At 34.0% G+C, this 22,199-nt stretch overlaps 3 protein-coding genes across 3 annotated transcripts in view; 2 read left to right on the top strand and 1 right to left on the bottom strand.

Moving 5' to 3' along the window:
• Window positions 1-6,032, top strand: part of LOC124359725 — a 49,117-nt gene extending 43,085 nt beyond the window's left edge. Inside the window, exons 24-26 of the mRNA XM_046812700.1 lie at window positions 507-727; window positions 3,590-3,722; window positions 5,693-6,032. Coding sequence (XP_046668656.1) covers window positions 507-727; window positions 3,590-3,722; window positions 5,693-5,911 — 573 coding nt within the window. The 3' untranslated portion in view covers window positions 5,912-6,032. The remainder of the gene's footprint in view (window positions 1-506; window positions 728-3,589; window positions 3,723-5,692) is intronic.
• Window positions 6,033-9,331: 3,299 nt separating this feature from the next.
• Window positions 9,332-12,262, bottom strand: LOC124361114 (cytochrome P450 4c3-like). The gene is made up of 3 exons (XM_046815149.1): window positions 12,253-12,262; window positions 10,142-10,321; window positions 9,332-9,588 (listed from the first exon to the last, which is right to left on the bottom strand). The coding sequence occupies exons 1-3, from the start codon at window positions 12,260-12,262 to the stop codon at window positions 9,419-9,421; spliced, it is 360 nt and encodes a 119-aa protein (XP_046671105.1). The 3' UTR covers window positions 9,332-9,418.
• Window positions 12,263-14,903: 2,641 nt separating this feature from the next.
• LOC124361113 (pituitary homeobox homolog Ptx1-like) lies at window positions 14,904-21,884 on the top strand. Its single transcript, XM_046815148.1, has 4 exons — window positions 14,904-15,002; window positions 15,654-15,842; window positions 17,293-17,564; window positions 19,449-21,884. Exons 1-4 carry the CDS (start codon window positions 14,904-14,906, stop codon window positions 19,609-19,611), a joined length of 723 nt encoding a protein of 240 aa, XP_046671104.1. The 3' UTR covers window positions 19,612-21,884.
• The last annotated feature ends 315 nt before the right edge of the window (window positions 21,885-22,199 follow it).

Below are 22,199 nucleotides of genomic sequence, written 5' to 3'. Positions count from 1 at the left end.
TGGCTAGACTTAGGGCATTACTGATTATCAAAAATATAAGTAAATTCTTAATAGGCAAATATAATCATTAAAAACAATGGTAATGTTTTCAAGTAAAAACTCAATTTGGTAAAGTAGCAGTAAATAATGTAGATTGATGACAAACAGACAAAACTTAATGTGATTATATTTATAAATTTTAAAATTTGTCTCAAGGAGTATTGGTGAATTCTGTGCAAGGAACAAAAGATATAATTAATTTGAAAACAAAGTGAGTAAATGACTAACAGATGTCCAGATCCTGTAAATAAGTATATGGGAATCGATCAAGCTGCTAATATTGAATCATAATAGTATTACAGAGTGCAAAATTTGTGGCAAACTAGAGCGGGTGCAATCTTTCAGATGTTAACAGTCTAAAATCAGACATACCAAACGTCATTCCAGTCAAATTTTCTAATTTTACTAGGTGTTCTTGTGCATAGTTGTAGTAATTGTATTAGTATCTTGAGATGCCGTGTGTACAGATAGTGGGACTTAACCCAGCATCCACCTACGCAGTGAGCGTGACAGGCAAGACAATCGTGCTAGGTGCCCCGGAGAGCCTGACAGTCCACACTCGCGTGCCTCGGCTGGCTGTCAGGAACGTCCCTGTGGTAGAAATACCGGGTGGCTATGTAGTGGAATGGCTTCCACAGGAGATGACATTGGAAGCCAACTCATCTCAATTGTACCTACCACTGATCCGGTGAGTATAAATCATACTCTGGTGGTATAAGCTGTAAAATGTTACAACTGGGCACAGAGGCGAAACCCATGTTCATTATCAGTGTAGGAACGAGAGATTTTCATTCTTCAACATCAAATAGGAACAGTAGTTTGGTAAATTTTGATTTTGCACGGATCTTGTAATGCAGTTATGTTATAAATGTTTTTTTAAGTGATGTTAGAGCATCATGAGATTTTTTTTGTATATAAATAAGAGTCTGTATGAGAAATAGTGCAACTGGTACAGAGTTTTTGAATATTTATTAATTAAAAAGTTGTAAGTTAGTAGCTGTCAGAGCTTAACTTTTCTTTCCATCAGTACAATTTCTGTCTAGAAACTCACTACGGCTAAAGGTCGGGACACACATAACCGCACCGTGCCCGACACATGAGTCGGCCGAGTGTCGATGCGGACTCGGCTCAGTTACCGTGAGGACACACACATGTCCGTACACAGTCCGAGCACAACAATCTCACTATTTAGACAAAAGCATATTTCTTTTGGATTTTGAAGTGACAGGTACTTAAAAAATATTCAGAAGATTAAGTATTGCTTGAGATGAAGAATGTTAACTTTATTGTTGTTATTTTTATTAAACGCTGTGGTGAATGAAACATTGCAATGGTTATATTTTTTAACCCTATTATTCTTGATCATAGTGTTTTCAATGCAGTGAATTTCGGCCAAATACACTATACGAGTATAAACAGTATATTTGATATTTTTTGTATTAAACCCAAGAGGTATAATAATTTGTAAAACATAATAAATATTTGTAAAATATATACTGGAGAACATGGTCTTTTTCTTGCTTGAAAATCTTATTAATAAAATATTTTTTTTTTACTTCATTGTAGTAAAAAGAATAAAAAATAAAAATGTCACAGAAACATTCTAAATATGACCCATACAAAATAACGAAATAAATTTATCAAGTAACTTCAATACATCCATGATAAATAGAATTTTTGCGCAACTAAGTGCATGCTTGTTATTTCTTAATTAATGAAAACTTTTTATAAATTTTACATAATTCGAATTTATTAGTTTAAAACCAAAATTCAAATTTGATGTATTTTTAACACAATAAAAAAATATGAATAGTTTACTCTAAATGTAACAAATGTAATATTTTTATCAATAAATACAGTTTTTTATGCGAACGCAGGATATAGAGTTAGTAGACTATACTAAATAATTCAATAAATAGAATGTTTAGACTACTTAAATAGTTTTAAAAAAAAAAAAGAATGCAACAGTAACCAACATAGAATTATATTTCAAAAGTCAATTCAAATTTGTACTTTTACAACTCCTCATTTTCCGTAATGTTCATCCAAAAATATTCTCATATTTGCATTCCGATATTTTTCACTTGATTGATCATAAAAAACAGGAAACTTGCTTACTTCTTCAAAAGTGTTCTATATAAATGACTGATACCGCTTGTAGACCGCACCGTGCCCGTCAAAATTCAAACTTCAACTATCGGTGACGGTGCGGTCACGACGGTCTGGTGTGGGTGCAGACATGTGTGGACTTGCAGGTTAAAAACTGCGCTGCAATTCTTTCGCCGTATGACGGCCAACACGGCCGACTCACGTGTCGGGCGCGGTGCGGACATGTGTGTCCCAGCCTTAACCAGTCTTGATATACTAGCAGATAAGAAAATGTAGCATATTTTTCATTTCATTACTGCATTGGTAGTGGCATTATAGGAACTAAGAGGGTTCTATAAATAATGTCAATCTTTTCAGTCTTAAACACAAATTGAGTTGTTTGATTTAATGTTATTTATTAAACAAATATGTACCAAAGTAATAGCCGCCTAAGTCAACTGGATTTTAAACATGATTATAATAGAGTGCATCATGGCAACACTAACAAACCAAGTGATCCGTGAGAACTCTGTGCCAGGCCCCTTAACATTAGTGCAGGCTACATGGGTGAGTGACTTACAACGTCAAATATCAAAGTGCCACAAATATTATTTTATTTATTAATAGGCATAATGTAATTCATACAGTGGCTATTTGAATTTTTTAGGTTTTACAAGGTAGAAATATCTTAAATTTGAACTATTGAAAAAAAAAATGGAAATGAGATGAAAAGTAACAACTGTAACATATTTTTAGAAAGAGTACTTCTTTTTTACAAGGTAACAATAACAAGAAAACTGTGAAACCGTACAACTTTGACATTTTGGACAAGAAGTAAAATAAATTAAAACTCTTTTCAACATTTTTTCAGTGAATAAAGACCTTTAAAATGAAGTACGGCTTGACCTACCGACCTACCTTTAGACCTACCCCCTCTCTCCCCCACAATCAGTGCAGATTTTAGAGTACTTTAGGTATTAAAAATTATTTTCTTAAAATTTGTGTGGGCAAAATATGGAGATTTTTGTTAAAACAAAGAAAGTTGGTTTCTTGGTTCAGACACTATACATTGTAGACAGGTGGTCTCCCTCACCCTTTACATCATAAAATTTATTTATATTTAATATAAGTACTTTTTAATGTGTTTTAATAAAAATCACAGTTTAGGTTATTATTAATTAAATCAGAATCAGAATCATTTTATTGTCGTCCAACAATTACAAAATTGTATTGACAAAGTCAAATATGATATTAAAAATATCACTAAGTAGGCCTACAGAGCCTAAAATAAATACAATCTATATCTATGTTAAAAGTTTAAAATTGTTTAAAATTTTAAAATTGTAAGTCACTAAAATTAGCATAAAAATCTCGTCTACAGAATAAAATGTTTGTTGTATGTAAAATATAACTTTGACCTTAAGAGCTTTTTACAATGATGATCAATCCATTGTTTATCCAGAGGATACCTACTGGTGCTCTTGAGCAGTGAGGGGAGATCTCCGGACAGTTCTGGAGTCAGGGACAAGCAGCTCTATTCTCTCATGGAGTCAGCTTTAAACTCCAGCTTCATCGCAGTCAAAGACTACAGAGGGGTAATACCACTATGTAGATGTTTTAAGAAGACCCTATTTAGATGTAACACGATTAAAGTGTGTTTATTGCTTTGGTTTATTACCAGACAGAAATACTTGTAACTGGAGTCATATTTTGAAATTAGAACTTTAATTTCTGGAATGATCAGTTCATTATTAGTCTTTTTTTCAGAGATATGCTGCAAATGGTGGTTTATCTAGGTTTTATAAAATATAATTATGTTGTTAATTTTTATAAAATAAATGTAAGTTTTTTTATACTTTTCTATTTGCTTTCCTATGTCAATTAAAGAGTGAGGAGATCAAACACAAGCATCAAACAGTAAAAATATAAAAAATAGAGCAAGCAATATGTGAAATAATAGTTCAAAAAAGTAATAATGAAATATGAAAGTGTAAATAAACTACTCAGAAATCCATATCTAACAACAATAACAAAAATCTCATATGTTAGTAAGTGACAATCATAAAGAAATTATTGGACAAGTTATGCATTTCCTGTACATATAACATGATATACAAGATGTATACAACTATAACAGAGACATAGTTACAGACTTAAGTTACTCATAACTAGCATAATGTTATGTTTATTTAGTTAATGTTATTGTTTAAAATCCTCAATAGTGCTTTTCTTAAAAGCCAGAATAATTTGGTTGAAGAAGTCAGCGTAATCTGTCACTTGGTATTACATTCAGTGTAGGCTAGGATTGTACTTATATAGATATATATATATAAGTGCAACAGTCTTATTGCTCTAGAAATGTAATTGGTCTGGTCTGCCCTGGTACATGACAATTTCTTGAAGATCAGGGCAGTTGAAGACGACTGGCTTAAAAACATGACATCAATAAGTATAGTCTGGGGATTAAGAAAAAATTATTAAGTGAGAGCAGTTGAGTATCCGAGCCAAAGTCTGTTGGCACTACCAGAGAAAACTGTAATGGAAATAGTAACTTGTGAATAGAATTTGCAAATTTAAAAAATTTTACACTTTTTAAGAGTACAATACAAAGTGAATATCGTACAGTTAGTATTTTAAAATTTTATATTAAATTTAAAAGTATTCCTTAGGGTTTATTAATGGTGCTATTTATGGTGATTATTGACAAGCAAATGTAAATTCTTGTACTGTATACAAGTGATTATTCATTATATTTTCTGTTTATAATTGCTCAAACTTACTGGTGTAAGTATTCTTCTAAAACAACGTTACAAAGTAATTATCCACAAAAATGTAAGACTTTCCACGTATAGAGACTATATCTACAATTATGACTCTTTCTAATTATTATGAAATAAAATAAAATAAATAGCGTTACTTTATCACTTTAGATCTCAAGTGGTGCAGTGTCTAATATTAAGAGTGTTGTTATACACTACATCTGTAACCTCTGTGCTAACATAACAGAATATGTTTTGGCTGATCTAAACTTGTTAAGTATTTCCATCAAATCATGGATAACTTTTCACGTTGAAAAGTTAATCTCCTACAAACTACATCCACTAAAATGTATCGATTTCTGTTGTTTATGAACATTTTATCCTCCATGCAAAATTTCAAGGTTGCAGTTTGATCAATATGTGTGTACAAACAGACATTTTCCAAACAGGAGGCTTCCCTTAATTAAGGTTTCGATTTGAAAGAATTATAGCAGTTCACTCATGTGTAAATAACTTTTGCAATACTACCGTTTTGTTTTACTTGCAATTTTTCACTTTCTTGTCTATTGTAAAATGTGCAAAAGTAAGTGAAGATAGGAAAACAACAAAACAACAAAAAACATTTTTTTGGGAAGATGGAAGATAGAATTTTTTCATAAAGCACTCAGCAGTAGCTATAGGTAATGACTTATTCAGAACTTCTATCCATTCCAGTAGGTACTTAAGTAATCAATTTTCAGCACATTTTCCCTAGTATTGTCTTGAAAGAAAGGGTTGTTAACAACGTGTTCACATGCCTGTTCCAGAATTCCACCCTGAATGTGGGGGCTGAAGGTACGTACGAAGGCTTGTGGGGTGGTAGTAGCTGGGAGCTGAAGGAGCTACACACATACTCTCTGGCAGCAGTACAGATAACCAAGTACTTCAAGTCCTTCTCTGTTGATGTCGCTCTCTCCAAACCCTTCCAGGCAGTATACTCTGCAGATGTCACTGTGTCTAATGAAATTCCAAAGGATACCAGATAATGTGTTAAACAATACATCATATGTATTGTACTTAAAATTACTGTATAAGTAGACCAACAAGACTTTATTATACCTTAATGTTATTTCTAAAATGTAACTTGAATTATATTTTTCCAACTCATATTGTATTTTTTATGTAGATTTCCTCATTATAGTAAATAAAAATGATAATTATATAATGATTTCGATTGTGTGTTTATCAAACATAATACTGTAGATTAAGAAATGATACTGTATAAGAGCAACACATCCAGGGTTAAAGCAATGGCAACCACTGTCCTCTGAGTCAGGTCAAATGGACCAATTGACCAATGAAATCCTTACTTCTAAAACAACCATTTTGATTTTGAAGTACTGTCGTTCAAGACTCCCATGTTAGGATAGTGAAGTGATCTATCATTTCAAATATTACACTGCTAAAGTAGGGATGGAATCTGTTTGATCCTCCCCTCTGGAAGTTGGGTTTTGTTAATCTGATACAATTTTTGCATACATAAATAAGGATTATTCGTTTGTAATAAAGTCAATATGAGGGTTTAAATTATATACATGGGAGTTGGATAGGGTGGTGGTTAACAATGGAAAACCAAATATATAAGATGTTGAGCATTAACCCTTCGCGCGCTGTTGACAAATATAACCGCCAATATTTACTTTGCTCAAAACGCTGTTGACAAATATATTCGCTTTTAAACATTGAGGTTATTATTGGGAGTAAGTAGTTCCCAGTTTTGCCGGTGGAGTGCAGCAACTGATGGAGTATTTATCCCTCAATAGAAAAGCACAGTAATAGTTGTCCCCGCCTCCCGGTTTTTCTCCAAGCTGCAAAATGGCAGCGCACTACCCATGCCACTGCCTGTTTTGCCAGACACAAGCGCTACTGACAAACTAACTCGCCGGTTTAGTTCGTTCGCGGACTGCGAGTGGAACTGTTGTGTTTACGTTGTCAAATTGGTTTTTGACATATTGGGAAGATGTGTTGTGTGTACTCGCAACGGTTTACGCAAGGAGACCATTTACGTCTACGAGACATGCACCGCCCGGCCGAACCTGCACCCGGATACGTGTTTCAAGACGTACCACACGTTGACGTTATCTTGAACACCGTGATGGCTAATTTTATATCTTTTTATACAAATTAATGTTTTATTATAATTGTATAATATACATAATATACATACTATACATATAATATACTATAATATGATATTATACACGATAGTAAAATTTCGTTCAACATTTCGTTAAATTTGGTGTATTTATATTGTTTTATAATTTAAATAAACGTATTAAAAAAATTATACTTTTTTTGAGGTATATGTAGCGTTTGGGTATGGTGCGTCCCAAATTGCCGTAGCGCGGGAAGGGTTAAATATGAGTTAGAGAACTTTTTATTACTACCATCGACTTTGTACTGTATCAACTTTTCCCCTTATTTCGTTTGCTAAGATACTCGCACAGGCCAGTGGTCCATGAAGACAGGCAGAATAAAGCATAAAGAGGATCAGCCTATCCTTTTTTATTTGTCTTTTTTAATATAAATGAATTTTCATGAAAATATGTATCTAACTGAAAAATACCATTTAGTATGTTTTGTTTTTTCATTCCTAAAAAAAATCCAAATTATATTAATATACATTTTGGCGGAGCTATGCTATTAAAGTATTTCCATAAAACCAGATTTTTCAAATAAAATAATCAATATTATAGCTCAGAAGTGGCTGCATGATTTGAACAAAATTCTAAACAACATAATAAAATAAAAACTGCCAAGTGTTTGAAATCTAATGCAATCCTTACTTCTAAAACAACCATTTTGATTTTGTAGTACTGTCGTTAGGAGAAACAATTGAAAAAATCATGGACTATTGTTCTCTTTCACCAGTTTTAATTTCAACTCAATACAAGTGTAGATAAATGCTCTTGAATCAAACATGGTACAGTGGTATGTTAAAAGGTAATTGAGTTAGTTATTGATTTTCAATCTCCCAACTGTTAAATATATTTTAAGAGTTAGTAATTTAATTTATAGATTAATTTGTCACCAAGTTACCATTAAATCATTTGAAAATAATAAGAAAGAAACAATATATTGTTTCTAAATTGAATTTCATTGCTGTTAAATATGCGATTCCTTGAAAGAATAATGATTTTATACATTTGACATTGTTATACCTTTGTTAAAAAATAGCACACTATGTTTCCAGGATTGGAATCTATATTATCTCCTTTAGGTGGTAAAAAATAACCAACAAAATTTTTAATTAAAGTATAGCGATGAACTCTCAAAAAGTATAACTAGTTGTGGAACAAGTTGTACATCAAAACAATAATATCATCCACAACCAACACAATAAGCACAAACTATTTCATCGTGCTAGAAAGGTATATTAACCCTTCCCGCGCTACGGCAATTTGGGACGCACCATACCCAAACGCTACATATACCTCAAAATCTTTTTTTCCATAAAGTCAACGCTAATGTTGTTTTTGAGTTTGTTGCTATATAAAAAGACTTTTGGGGACGAAAAAAGTATAATTTTTTTAATACGTTTATTTAACTTTATAAAATAATATAAATACACAAAATTTAACGAAATGTTGAATGAAATTTTACTATCGTGTATAATACTATATTATAGTGTATTATATGTATAGTATAGTTAAAATAAAACATTAATAGATATAAAAAGATATAACATTAGCCATCACGGTGTTCAAGGTAACGTCAACGTGTGGTACGTCTTGAAACACGTATCCGGGTGCAAGTTCGGCCGGGCGCTGCATGTCTCGTACACGTAAATGGTCTCCTTACGTAAACCGTTGCGTGTACACACAACACACCTCCCAAATATCTCAAAAACCAATTTGACAACGTACACAGAATAGTTCCACTCGCAGTCCGCAAACGAACTAAACCGGCGAGTTAGTTCCTCAGTAGCGCTAGTGTCTGGCAAAACAGGCAGTGACATGGGTAGTGCGCCGCCTTTTGCAGCTTGGAGAACAACCGGGAGGCGGGAACAACTATTACTCTGTTTTTCTATTGAGGGATTTATGATGCAGCAGCTGCTGCACTCCACCGGCAAAACTGGGAACTACTTACTCCCAATAATAAACTCAATGTTTAAAAGCGAATATATTCGTCAACAGAGTTTTTAGCAAAGTACAAATTGGCGGTTATATTTGTCAACAGCGCGGGAAGGGTTAAGGTTATTATAAAAATTACACTTCATTTCGATATTCATGTATGTGTATAGAAATCTTTTAACTATGTTCATGTATTCTTTCATGATTTTCCTTAAACAATTTTATTATCTCAAGCATTTTGCTTTAAGATTATGAAGTTCATGGGTAACAAGTAGAATCTATTTTATTGGGCATATTTACAAATCTATGAAATAAAACTTTATACGTGTAGAGTTAAATACTGAACTAAATTGTTTCATTTGATCTACTTTAATTACAACAAAACTTAACAATAAATAAAAAAGTACAATTATCACAGTTCTAAGATGACCTGTTACGAGGGAATATTTTGACTCTTAGGCCGTTTTTAGGGCGGAGGATTAGTTCACCCAATAAAGTCAGGTCCTCTCTTCTATCTACCGAAACGATCCGGTACTTTCTGAGAAATGTGGAAATCACTGCTTTTTCTTCTAGCAATGCGAATTTCTGACCTGAAAGGAAATTATAATTGTCAGAGAAATACCAGTCAAAGTAATAGATTAATTCTTCACAATATTTTACATATATTTTTTCTCTCAAATCAGCAATCAAAGTAAAAGATGTATATTCAGGAAGCTACAGCCACCTTTCAATTCATATTATAATACTATGAATATTAAATAATAATTACTATACAAAATTTTATATTTTTTTATAATTAAGGGTTTTTAGATACATTGTTTTATTAATGGGAAAACACAAATTATTTAATGGTGTCATTTGATTCAAATTTTATATATTGCCAATACAGTATTGTTTAATTCTTCTACCTACAATTAAAATAAAACAATACTAAGTTTATGATAAATTTGAAATGACTTGCTAATGTGTATACATCTTAAAATTATGAACACAAACTCCGCTAACAACAATAATAAATTATGATTGGTTACAAAATTGTGATTAAATAAGAAATAACTGATACATTCATCCCTATGGAGATCATGATAACAGATTTTCCTTCACTTATTAACTTGACACAATGATCCCAAGTTCAGTACTCACCTACACAGTTGCGAGGCCCAGCGCTGAAAGGGATGAAGGCATAGGGGTGGCGGCCACGGCAGTTCTCCGCCAGGAAGTGGTCAGGGTTGAAGCGCTCAGGATGAGGGAACACTTCTGGATCTCTGTGCAGCATGTAGGTAATGATCATCGCAACTGTGCCAGCTGGTATTGTATATCCTTCTGAAAAACAAAAATTATATTTTTTAAAATTGTATGATCTTAAATGTTTTCCTTTTTACAGTAGTATTAGTAAATCTCAAATTAATCTTAAGATTATGGTTTTATTACTGAGGAGTAAGTCATTTCAGGCAGTTTTGGAACTAGGTTCAATATAAAACACCTGAGGATAACTATATGAATATTTTGCACTATGTATATTCCTAAAATTCCTTGAATTATAAAAACAATCTTCAAATAAAGTACTTTAAGGAAAGGTAATTGCAAAATTCATAAAAAATTATCAAATTGATAATTGATTGCACCGCCTTAATTTTTTTTTTAAAGAGAAGATACAATATTTGATTTCAATATGAGAGATGAAATGCCTTCCACTGTTCGAAATCATGGTAATATTCAATACAGCCATGTTTATGATTTCTTGTTATTTGATATAGACATTTCAACTGTTCATGTTTTATTTAATAAATTACTTGACAAACCACTTATAATTACCTAACATGAAAGGTAAAGAAAAGTAGATTGATTAAATTTTTCCTCGCACCAATAAACTTATTCAAGACAATAAACTCGACAAAAATGTGGGACCTTATTGTAGTCCAATAGCCAACATTGGAAGACCAGTTAATTTTGTCTTGTACTGTAGCAGTAGTTAATAAGATATGTACGACTAAACTATTTATAATTCCTTATTATATTTTATACCAGAAGAATGGTTAATAATAACGAGAAGAAAAAATGTGATTAAAATACAACTGATGGTTGAATATTTTCAACACTGGGTTCTGTTCAGATCACTAACAAAAAATGTATTTTAAATATTATTTCAGTGTTGGTCTTCTCAAGACAGGCTAAATGCCAAAATCTAAACTCTAATTCTAGCTGAGGATCCAATTACATCCTCTTGCCGAAGTGATCACACACATTTTCTTTAGTTGTATCCATGTTAACCTCTAACAACACTTGGATTTCTACCCAACATAAGAAATAACTGTTTAACGTTACTTTATCACGTTAACATGGGGGGGGGGGTGGGGGGGGGGGGGGGTGGGGGGGGGGGGGGGTGGGGGGGGGGGGGGGTGGGGGGGGGGGGGGGTGGGGGGGGGGGGGGGTGGGGGGGATTTGACACAGACGTTACTCAAGGTGAATCTTTCACAGAAAAATATTTAAAGCTCCAAAATTCATATTATAAGCAGAAGCTCTGCAAGTGTGTTGCTTTGAATAAATTTGATAATTCAAAAATACTAGATAACAGGTAAAATAGGTAATTGTATTAGTTTTATTTTGATATGTCGCGAAATGTTAAATTTATTTCATCCTATATTGTACACATTCAGAAAACCTTAAAAAGTTATCTTGATTTAATTTTCAATGTAAATAAATATTTATTTTTCTAAATAAGAAATTAAATCATTTAAAAAAAGAATTAATTGAAATTTTATTTTAAAATTTGAATTAATTTCTAATAAATTGCTAAATAAAAGATGTTGAGGTTATCTTCTCAACTCAAGAATTGTTGCAGGCTTGAGTCCGGTTTAATGTATTTTATGTCATTAAAATGCCAATAATATTGTAACATGATTCGCCTGGAAAGAGATCGTCTCTAAAATACAAAACTATGAATTATAAGCTTCAGTCCGTGTCCATGTAGAGTAACGTCTAAGACAATACTATCACCGCCAAGGACGATAATGTGGCTGTATTTATACCCAACGCCACAGTGCCTACCAAAAAGGCTTGTCGAAACAAAAGGTTACTGAGAGTTGTCACAGCTAAAATTTTTATAAGTTAGGAATTTTTCTAGTTTTAAAATTACGTCTAGATTTTTTACACGTAATTGGCTTAGCGTTAGCGAAGCCTATCATTCAAGAAGCTAGACAAATTTTATTTCTGTTTGCCTGTCTATCCGCATGATATAACGAGAACAAACTGACCTATAGACATTTTGCATGAATCGTCATTTCTATACAGGGGAATGTATATATGGTGGTGGTGGGATATGGCTGAGCGTTAGTGAAGAATTTTAGCTTGGTCTTTTGAGTAGAATAAAAAATGTGTAATTAAACTGAGTACGATCATATGACATTTTAACATGTGACACAATACCATGTAGCTATCTATCTGGACTTGACATTTTCATAAAACCTCAGCGAAGCCTATTACTCTGCACTTGGTATGATCTCCCTTTTTTAATGAGTTATTAATTGATTTTTAAATATATTAATTATATATTTTACAAACATAAGTCATATTAATATAGCCAATGCACCGACTAACTTTTTGAACATTAAAGACAATCACTGTTAACCTTAATCAATGACCCACTGGTAGGATAGAGTTTTACAGGTGGATGGAGGGAAAAGTTCAATTCAATAAGGCAGCGGTGCCAAGTGCCATTCCAATAAATTGGGATCGCGCCGTGGACTATTGGTTTATTTAGAGGCGGCAGGATGCGGAAATGGCCTTTCACAACTGAAGGGGTGAAGTAGTTCAGGGGTTCAGTGAGAGAATGGTGGGGGGGGGGGGGGGTTTAGCAGCTCTCTCATCTCTTTACATCACCTCTAGTGGGCTTCCGGGGAGGAAGACTGGCTTTAGCGTCACTTCATCCACGTTCAAGACTGGAGGAAGGAAAATACAAATTGAAAACGTTCCTTCTCTAACTCAAAGTAAAAAATAGTGCAAATACAATTTCATTCTTCAGATGGATATTTCATAAACTATGGTACCATAAATATGATCATATGGTAAATATTTAAAACATTGATAAACGAAATCGTTTTTCATCAAGTGCATTAGTCTACGATTAACGACAGATGCGTTTTAAAAGATTTTCAACTAAACCTGCTTCGGTGTTTCTATGAGTTCTTTTTCATATCGACTGAGTCAAAACAGAAACCAAAGCGATTATGTGCTGTGCATTTAAAAACGTACCGAAATATTTTGCGTAACATCGCCGAACATAACCCCCAGACACCAAAGCCCAAATAAGTTGAAACTTGGTACAAACATTGATTTTGAGTTTGACATTGATTTGGCTAAGTTCATGGCCAGCTGGTATACTATTTCGTTTCAACATGGTGACTGTTCAAACGCTAACGGTTTTCGAGATATTGAGTAGGTACGTGTAAAAAATACCATGTTAATAACGATAATAATACAAAAATATCAGATGTCTCAAAATCTACCTACCTCGTTCGACTGAACCGGAAGGACTCTTGAAACTATGAATACGTAATGAAAATACATTATCATTATGAAGTGTTCAGGTATTTCCTCTAGAAGACATCATTTTGTCACAGATACGTAATTCACGTGCATATACCAAGTTGTATACTTTGTACAATTAAATAGAAGTGTTCAGTTTTGCTTCTGTGTATATATTACTATTTTTAACCCTGTGGTTATTGAAATGTGTATTCTTTTAATATTGTTTATGTGTAAGTATGCATAAATTTATTTTGCACGCCCTGTAAAGTTTATTTATAATTTACTTTTAAAACGTTTTATTTAAGGGTATACATTTAAATCATATTTGCTTTATTTCATATCTTTTTAAACTCTTAATTGTATGGGTTGTAAATTATTGTTATTATTTATACAGATGGTGTGTTGTTTTGAAAATAAATTATTATAACTATTATTTATCTACATACCCAAAGTGGTTAGTTCACAACATTGCACTGCATATATGTATATATATATATATATATATATATATATATATATATATATACATATATATATATATACACTCATTTATATGTTACCCGCACCAAAACAGATGAGAGTTTACAGCTAATGTATATCTTCACTTTCCTTTGGAACTTTGGAGAGTTAATCCCTATAAGTTGAATATTATCTTAGGCACTTCCATTAATTTTTAGGGACAGTTGTAACTTGAAAACCTTCTCATTAGCAAAGCTTGTCACTCGTGGTAACAAAAAACATTTCTGCTTGTTTGTCATTCTATCTGTCCGTTTGTCTGCTATAATCCAACACTGATTTCAGTTATGGTGCATTTCCCTCTAAGGGATTTGGCTGAGCGTTAGAAAAAACTACCTGGGGGATGTAAAGATTTATTCTTAATATGATGTCTGTCTGTGTATCTATCCGCAGGACAACACGAAAATGAGCAATAGACTTGAATATTTGCAAACAACATCAGGGAGGCCTAATGGTAGTGTGGCGTACTCCAATCTGTTTTAAGAGGAACAGTCGTGCAAAAGTTGATGCCTGTAGGTCATTCTGTACGTCCGCTGACGGATGAAGAAACGGGCGCCTCTAACCAACCTTTAGAAGAGACTTCGCTTACACTCACCCATTCAATGAAACTCAGCCAGTTATGCACTTTACCGGGATGATTACGTCTTTCCTATAGATCTAATGTCAAACATTTCCTCACAAGTCTAACAGTTTCTTGCGTACTTAAGCATAAACTCCAAAACGTGTTTAAAGTTGAATTTGTGTACAACATAAAGTAATACTCCCGTAAGTATTTAACATAACTTAGATTAAATCAGAACATAACTTTTCGAATATTTATCAAAATGAACTCAACAGGACTGAAACGTGTTTGTTAAGCCCGATGCACAGTGTATCCCCAACTGGCAGGAAAGGCAATGGGCCTTATCCCTCCCTTTCCCCTCTCACCGCCACCCTTGCGTACAAACGCAGCCAACGACTCGTTTAATTGGCCAGCAGATTAACGATCCCAACGATGAGAGCTGAAGGCCGCTCCTCGCCTGATGAAACAATCGTCGTTCCCCTTCACTCAAATGATACTTAATGGAACATTCCAGGAGAGTGGCGTCTCCTTTTATAGTTTTTATTGTTTTCTCAAATTGATCCTTATTATTTGATGGGCGATACCTGTTTCGATTATTAAAGTAGAATTGGTTCATTTCTTTCTATAATACTTAATTCTAAATGTTGCTTCAGTAGCCCTATACCCTATTATCTTCTCAGTGTAGGATAAAGATTAAAATATACTTCGTGCATACTATGGAAATAGTTTTATAATCCAAAAATTATAAATATTATCCATTATTGAAACAATAAAGGGGTCTTTTAATAATGTAAGAAGCGAATAGAAATTTCATTATAAAGTATGCATGAATTCAGACGACCCTATTTTCCATTTTGGTTATGATTTTACTTAAATGTTCTTCTTAGAGAAATCCAATCTTATATGAGTATTTTCATCATGAGAAGACATTCCTACTTTATATTCTATTACAGTTTTGATTTGTATTTTTATCTCTCTCTTGCTGAATACACATAAAATATTTCATTTATCATCAAGTTTTTCTCTAAACATTCACAAATCGTGTTCCAGGTGTGGTTCAAGAACAGGAGGGCCAAGTGGCGCAAGAGGGAACGTAACGCGATGAATGCTGCTGCTGCCGCCGCTGCCGACTTCAAGAACGGCTTCAGCACCCAGTTCAACGGACTGATGCAGCCCTTTACCGATACTGACTCACTTTACTCCTCCGCGTACTCGTCCTACAACAACTGGGCCACTAAGGTACGTTCAACTCTCTCCCTTGATGTGATCTAATGGTTGGGCCATCCGTGATAGTAGTGCACGTCCAACTCTCTCACTTGATGTGATCTAATGGTTGGGCCATCCGTGATAGTAGTAGATGTCCAACTCTCTCCCTTGATGTGATCTAATGGTTGGGCCATCCGTGATAGTAGTGGACGTCCAACTCTCTCACTTGATGTGATCTAATGGTTGGGTCATCCGTGATAGTAGTGGACGTCCAACTCTCTCCCTTGATGTGATCTAATGGTTGGCCTATCCGTGATAGTAGTGGAAGAAGCGCAATGAAGATCCATGAATGAAGAACTTTTACATGCGGTAGACTTCTATAGGATAGTATATTACCAATTCTTCACAATCTCACCGTAAAATATGTCACATATGTCAAATTAAAATTCAAGAAATCTAAACTTAACTATTTCTTAAAAATCAAAATGTAGTACGAATATAAAAGATAAAAATTAGGTTAAAATAAAGAGTTTTATCGTTTTTAAGCTTGATCTATGCTTCTTTTACTGTAAACGTAAAGAAATTTAAAATGGTACTTAAATTAATCAAACATATGAGATTGTGTTATCACATTGTATGTTTGTGTTGCCAACTTGTCTTCAATGTTTACATAGAACAGTTGATTACAAAAGCACATATACTATCTGCTGATAAGCCAAAAAGGGAGTTATGAAGCCCAGTTGGACATAACCTGGAGGAATTTTTGAAATAGGAATAGGCCTACATGTTAAGCAAGGACCTCGGACATTTCCATGTAAAATCTAGTACAATCGGTCCAGTTTGACGTGTTTGAGTAACACACAGACAGACACCTCTATATTTTTATATAATTGTATATATGAACATAAAACTTCTTACAAACCGATCGTTGAAATTTCTTGTACAAATGAACATAATTCATTTGTTTTTTCACACAGAAATTTGTCTGTCAAACTTGTACCAAGTCACTGCACGCGATTCTGTCTGTTTATTCTAACCCCCTCGATAAAATTACTGTGACATTTTGGCACTAAACCGTTCCTCTGTTGTGCCAAACGTTTTTGTACATTCACTCACCACCAGAGGTGGAGCTTCGTTCATCAACGCATTCACTTCTTACATTGTGGTTTGTAAATTTCTTTGATCTTTCTCATGATTAAAGTAATAGGGCTCTTGAACACAAAGGCATTCTTCTGTTGCACGCTTTGACTTTTTCATATTCAATTTCCACCAAGGGAGCTTAGTGAGCTAGTTTATTTTCTACTACTACAGTTCATTTTCTAACCTCCTCATGTTTCACGTAGCGAATCCCTAGGGCACCTAGGCGTATCCTTCTGCGTTAACTGCCTGAGAATATTCAACCACCAACAGAGCTTATACTCATATTACGTGGTCGCCTCCGTGTTGACGTTTCAGTTCTCTTATCGTTGTTTTCATGTTTCAGGTTCCAAGTCCCTTGGGCACCAAGACGTTCCCTTGGTCTGTCAATCCCCTGAGTACAGTGAACCATCACCAAAGTTCCGTTAACTGCTTCAATGCAGCGGCGACCTCAGTGGCCGCCTCCATGTCGACGGGTGCCGGCTCCATGCTGCCAGGTGCTCCTCTGGCGCCCTCCTCAGCGCCCGCGGGCGCCGCCTGTCCCTACGCGCCCCCCACAGCCCCCTACTCCATGTACCATCACCGCACCGCCGAGCCCTGCAACGTCATGACCTCCAGGTAGAGCCGAACCTTCTCCCTAGTTCAATGGAAGTAGGTACCCCTCTTCGTCCAATCTACTTAAGTCTCGGGTTGGGGCATTGCTTATAGTGCTTTACAATAGTTTTTTTAATTTAAAAAAAGACCATTTAAATTCTGCTTTCTGCCTTGCATTGGAGTTTACTTACATTTTTAAACGAAGTTGTTGTTCATTGTCAGTATTGTAATTATCACATTTGTAATTATTGACTTTAAGGAAACTTATTTAAAATTTGGTTGATTGTTGGTGAATCATAATTACAAAGAACGTTCATTATATTTTATTTGCCTTTGTTAAAGGGACCAGTGTAGAATCGTACACAGAGAAATTCTTGTTTTGGTATTTTAAAATTAAATGATTTCTATTACAAGAAAAAGAAATTATATTCATTTGATTATTAATAAAACTAATTTAATACATTTTATAATATATTTAATTTCTGTAAAAAGTACATCCTATTTAATATTAAATTTTCCTCTCTTTTACTTAAGTGCTTAGTTTCAATGGTTTTATTTAATTATTTCAAATTCTTAGTCTATACCATAAATTGAAGCCTTAAACCTTGAACCTTAAACCATCCTTATACAAAAGACCCAAATGCGACGTAAACTATTTGAAAAACAAGCGTGGCAGTTGAATTATCTAAGAGTATAAGTTATACATAAAAAAGAAACAATAAGAGTGATGCTCGCATTACAATATTTTACTTTGCACAGTCCTATTTTGGAAAACTTCACGGAAAAATACACTTCTATGTATAAAAATATGGTTGACTCTCAACAGATTTCCAAATCGGTGACATTATTTTTTAACTACTGTTAAAAATTAACATAATGTTATGATGGATTATGAAATGCAAAGAATTGCATGTTTGGTAAATTGCATACTACAAACTATAGTATACAAGCTTTTGCTTTAAATAGAAGTATATTGACTACCTACCATTCATTAGTAAGATGTAATAAAGCATATACTATGTTACTTTATAGATCAATTCAAAAGTATCTAACTGTGGTACAGCTTTTGAAATATACCTACCCTCATCTCTTGCACTCTTTCCAATCTTTATTGTCGTCCAATGCTAAATTCGGATGCCCAATCTTACACATTGGCTATCCATCGACCTGCTGGTTTCGAGGGAAATGGGAACGCTTTTGATTCCTGAGGACATACCTTTGGAAACGGACTAGAAAGTTGGCAGGAAAATTTAGAATATTGCGAGAAGGGTGAAGAGGGACTCGAATATAAACTTATCTGTCATGGAAATTTAAAAACATACTAGCTCAAAATTAGCAGGTTTGAGACTTGGAATTTCCTTACCGGGACTACAAGTAGAAGCACGGTACCTCCTACGAAATCTCTTATTCTATAAGGGAATTCTATAAGGGATTTTAAAATCTCGATAAACCATTGGCCTGAAAATTACTGTGGTGGCCAATGTTTGGATGCGTACGTATGTAGACAGACTGCTTAAAAGGGTACCAATCATCTACGTTCTAATAAACATTTTGTAACGTACTATATTATCCTAAGAACATGCAGGAAAGTATATGATTTCGTTACGGAAATATTAATTTTTTAATTCGTGCATCATTGCACTTTTACTAATTTGAACACTTTGGTGTTTATTCTATTAATTCTAGTTCTACACTCTGTTTTATCCTCAAATGCTTAATAAAATCCTCTCATATATTCCTACTCTTCCACAGGTACATCCCACCACGTCCTTTCAACCTTGCCTTTGGTAAGGTCTATCCACGTTCTTGTCATCCCCCCTTGGCATTCCACGATATTCTTGTAAATGCTCTGTACATGTATACCCCTGTTGTGTTTGAGCGTATATAACAATTGGCCTGTGTGTGCAGCATCGCCAGCCTCCGGTTGAAGGCCAAGCAACACTCGTCAGGGTTCTCGTACTCACCGACGACACCCACCACGTCCAGCGCTCCCGGGGGCCGAGCGGGGAGCGGCGGGCTCAGTGCCTGTCAGTACGCCACGGCCGGGGGTAGTGAGCGTCCTGGTGTCTGACGCTACTCTGTCCAGCACTTGATGGACTTCAAGGAAGACAAACTCCTCGCCATCAAGACTGAGAATGCGGACGACAAATGTGGCATCGACAACCAGGATTTTTGAAAGTTCCATAATAACTTCATGAGTGATATCGACTTTGACATTTTGTAACGATACAATCCTCCCAGAACTGAACAGATTTTGTACTGTGTGCCAAAGCCAAAGATTGCGATTTTTGTATCATACTTCCTTTTACTTCCTGGCTTCAAAATCCTCTCTTGTGTATATCGGTCGGAATTCAATTCCTATATGTCTTTGGATAACTCCAGTTTGGCATTGGTGTAAATCAAGATAATTTTTAGTAACGTTTCGTTATGGATTACTTTTATATCTTCCAGTTTTTTTTTATACAATTAGATACTAAACCTAAAACTAGGAGGAAATACTTAATTCAAGGTATTTTAAATTGTGTAATAGCAATTAATGGAATGCTTAAAGCTGTGTGAGAAACCTTAATGGATTAATTTGCTGATTAAGAAATCTGTAGCACAAACCTTTAAATTGCTTAGAGTTACAACTCATGATGTAAAAGACATTAAGAAAATAAGAAGTTAAATACTGCTAAGTTTTATAACAACAAAGCAAATTCATTTTTTCCCAGGAATTTTATTCCAAGAAGAGTGATTTTAAAGCCAGGCCCTCTATGTATATACTACTCGTCTCAAGCAAACTAAATGTACTATATAAAGCAATATCAAGTACCTGACCAGTACTTATGAGTCGTGGCCAACTAAGCCGAATGTACATTTGTATTATATCCGTACCTATACAATACTGTATCGCTGTATCAATCATACCAAGTGTATCTCTCTGTATACACAGTTTGTATAATATGTCAGATGGTGTCGTCGTGTTTTGTATTACTTCACAGTCCGACCGACCCACTCACTGGAGGTATTCTGGGCTATTATAGTTGTATTCGTCGTGTATTTTTAACAGTTTTATGATCCATCTCGTTTATTCATTACATGAAATTATGCCCACAGCTATCGGGATCGGAAGCAAATATTTTGGAACATGTAACCTATCGTGCTTCTTTAACATTTAATGTTCCGATTATCCAGCATGTTCTTAAATTTCATAGAATTAACTAAATTCTATGAAATTTAATTCTTTCAATAGCACTATTGTGCGAAAAAATTACACTAACTAAAAATGTAATACATTTGCTGTTGTGTTTGTTTGTAAATTTCCATGCTTGATAAATAAGACAACGCGAGCTGCGCGCTAACGTTAACGAAATGATAAGCGCAAGTACAGAGATAAAGCCCACTTATAATAATTAGTATTTTCGAGAAAACTGTTTAAAAAAATGTTATCGCATACTTCAGCGTGTTGAAATGTTTTGACCTGGTACTTGTGATTGGCTGCAGTAGATTCAAAATTATTCAAAGTCTAGTCTAGAAAATTACACTGATAACAAATTGTGGTTGACTTACCTTATTTCGTTTGAAAGTGACACCATTGTGTTTTCAATTACTTTTAAATTGTACATTATGTCATAGAGTACTGTTTTACCAAAGTTTATTTTACGCTGATAATATTAAATCATGTCTTCAATTCAGGACAAATTTTGGTCCTCTGGGTCACTAGGCTAATTAGTGTAATGTTCAGTCAAATATGTCTTAATTGTGTTTGAATTTATTACTCCATGGCGTGGGTAAACAAACTTCTCATTGAAACATCGTTGTTTATGGTCAACATACCAACGATTGCGTTTATAGTCATACAACTGTTCGTAATTATCTAGTGAAATAGTTTTACAAACTAATACAGTCATAAAAGTAAAATACAGATTATATGTGACATTTCAGTTCGCTAAAAGATGTTTATCAAACATTTGTATGTTTTGATTTTTATTTATATTTGTATTAACATAAAGTTTATTTAAAGATGTAATAAAACAGCTACATAGTAATAATGATGCCTTTGTATTTGTTTCTATGTAGAACTACTTTTAATCAGTCTTTTAGCTCTGAGCAGTAATTAAGAATATAAGACAAGATGTATTCGAAATAATAATTTTTGCTTCAATATTTTTTTATGGATTTAATGGAATACATAATTTTTATAACATTACAATAAAAGATAGTCTAGTCCCAGAATGCCAAGCGGGTGGTTGGATGCCTCACGTGGTCATTGTACAATTTGTATACTTCTGTGTGTATGTAGAATCGATGGATGTACAAATGAGTGAATAAATAGGTTTTGTTAATTTACATTGTTACAAACACTGACTTCTTATTTACTCCCATTCTCATTTATAAGTATATGTTCCACTAAGTGAATTATGAACCGACAATAAATTGTCTGCGTTATAGACTAGAGTTTATTATACTGCGATACATACTGAAGTATAATGATGATGTATCATACAATCTTGAACAGCGATCAAAGCGTGGTATCCAGTCACACAGCCATATACACACGCCACTAGGCTAGTATCATAAACCACCCAAGGTGTTATCGAAACCTGTTCATTATACCTCTGTTTTTCAGATTATTTGTTTCTAAATAAAAAAAAACTATGAACGATGATACGAAAT

Source organism: Homalodisca vitripennis, chromosome 4 (assembly GCF_021130785.1).
Source record: "Homalodisca vitripennis isolate AUS2020 chromosome 4, UT_GWSS_2.1, whole genome shotgun sequence".
NCBI classification, from domain to species: domain Eukaryota; kingdom Metazoa; phylum Arthropoda; class Insecta; order Hemiptera; family Cicadellidae; genus Homalodisca; species Homalodisca vitripennis.
Note: the sequence above shows the minus strand (reverse complement) of the source record. Positions and strands in the feature narration are given on the sequence as shown.

Bases quoted from the DNA above. Each gene is read 5' to 3' on its own strand.
- LOC124361113 (XM_046815148.1), top strand. From the start codon at position 14,904: ATGCACAGTGTATCCCCAACTGGCAGGAAAGGCAATGGGCCTTATCCC. The intron at 15,003-15,653 runs GTTTAATTGGCC...ATCGTGTTCCAG, and splicing joins ACAAACGCAGCCAACGACTC to GTGTGGTTCAAGAACAGGAG. The intron at 17,565-19,448 runs GTAGAGCCGAAC...CTGTGTGTGCAG, and splicing joins TGCAACGTCATGACCTCCAG to CATCGCCAGCCTCCGGTTGA.
- LOC124361114 (XM_046815149.1), bottom strand. The intron at 9,589-10,141 runs GTGAGTACTGAA...ATTTCCTTTCAG, and splicing joins TGGGCCTCGCAACTGTGTAG to GTCAGAAATTCGCATTGCTA.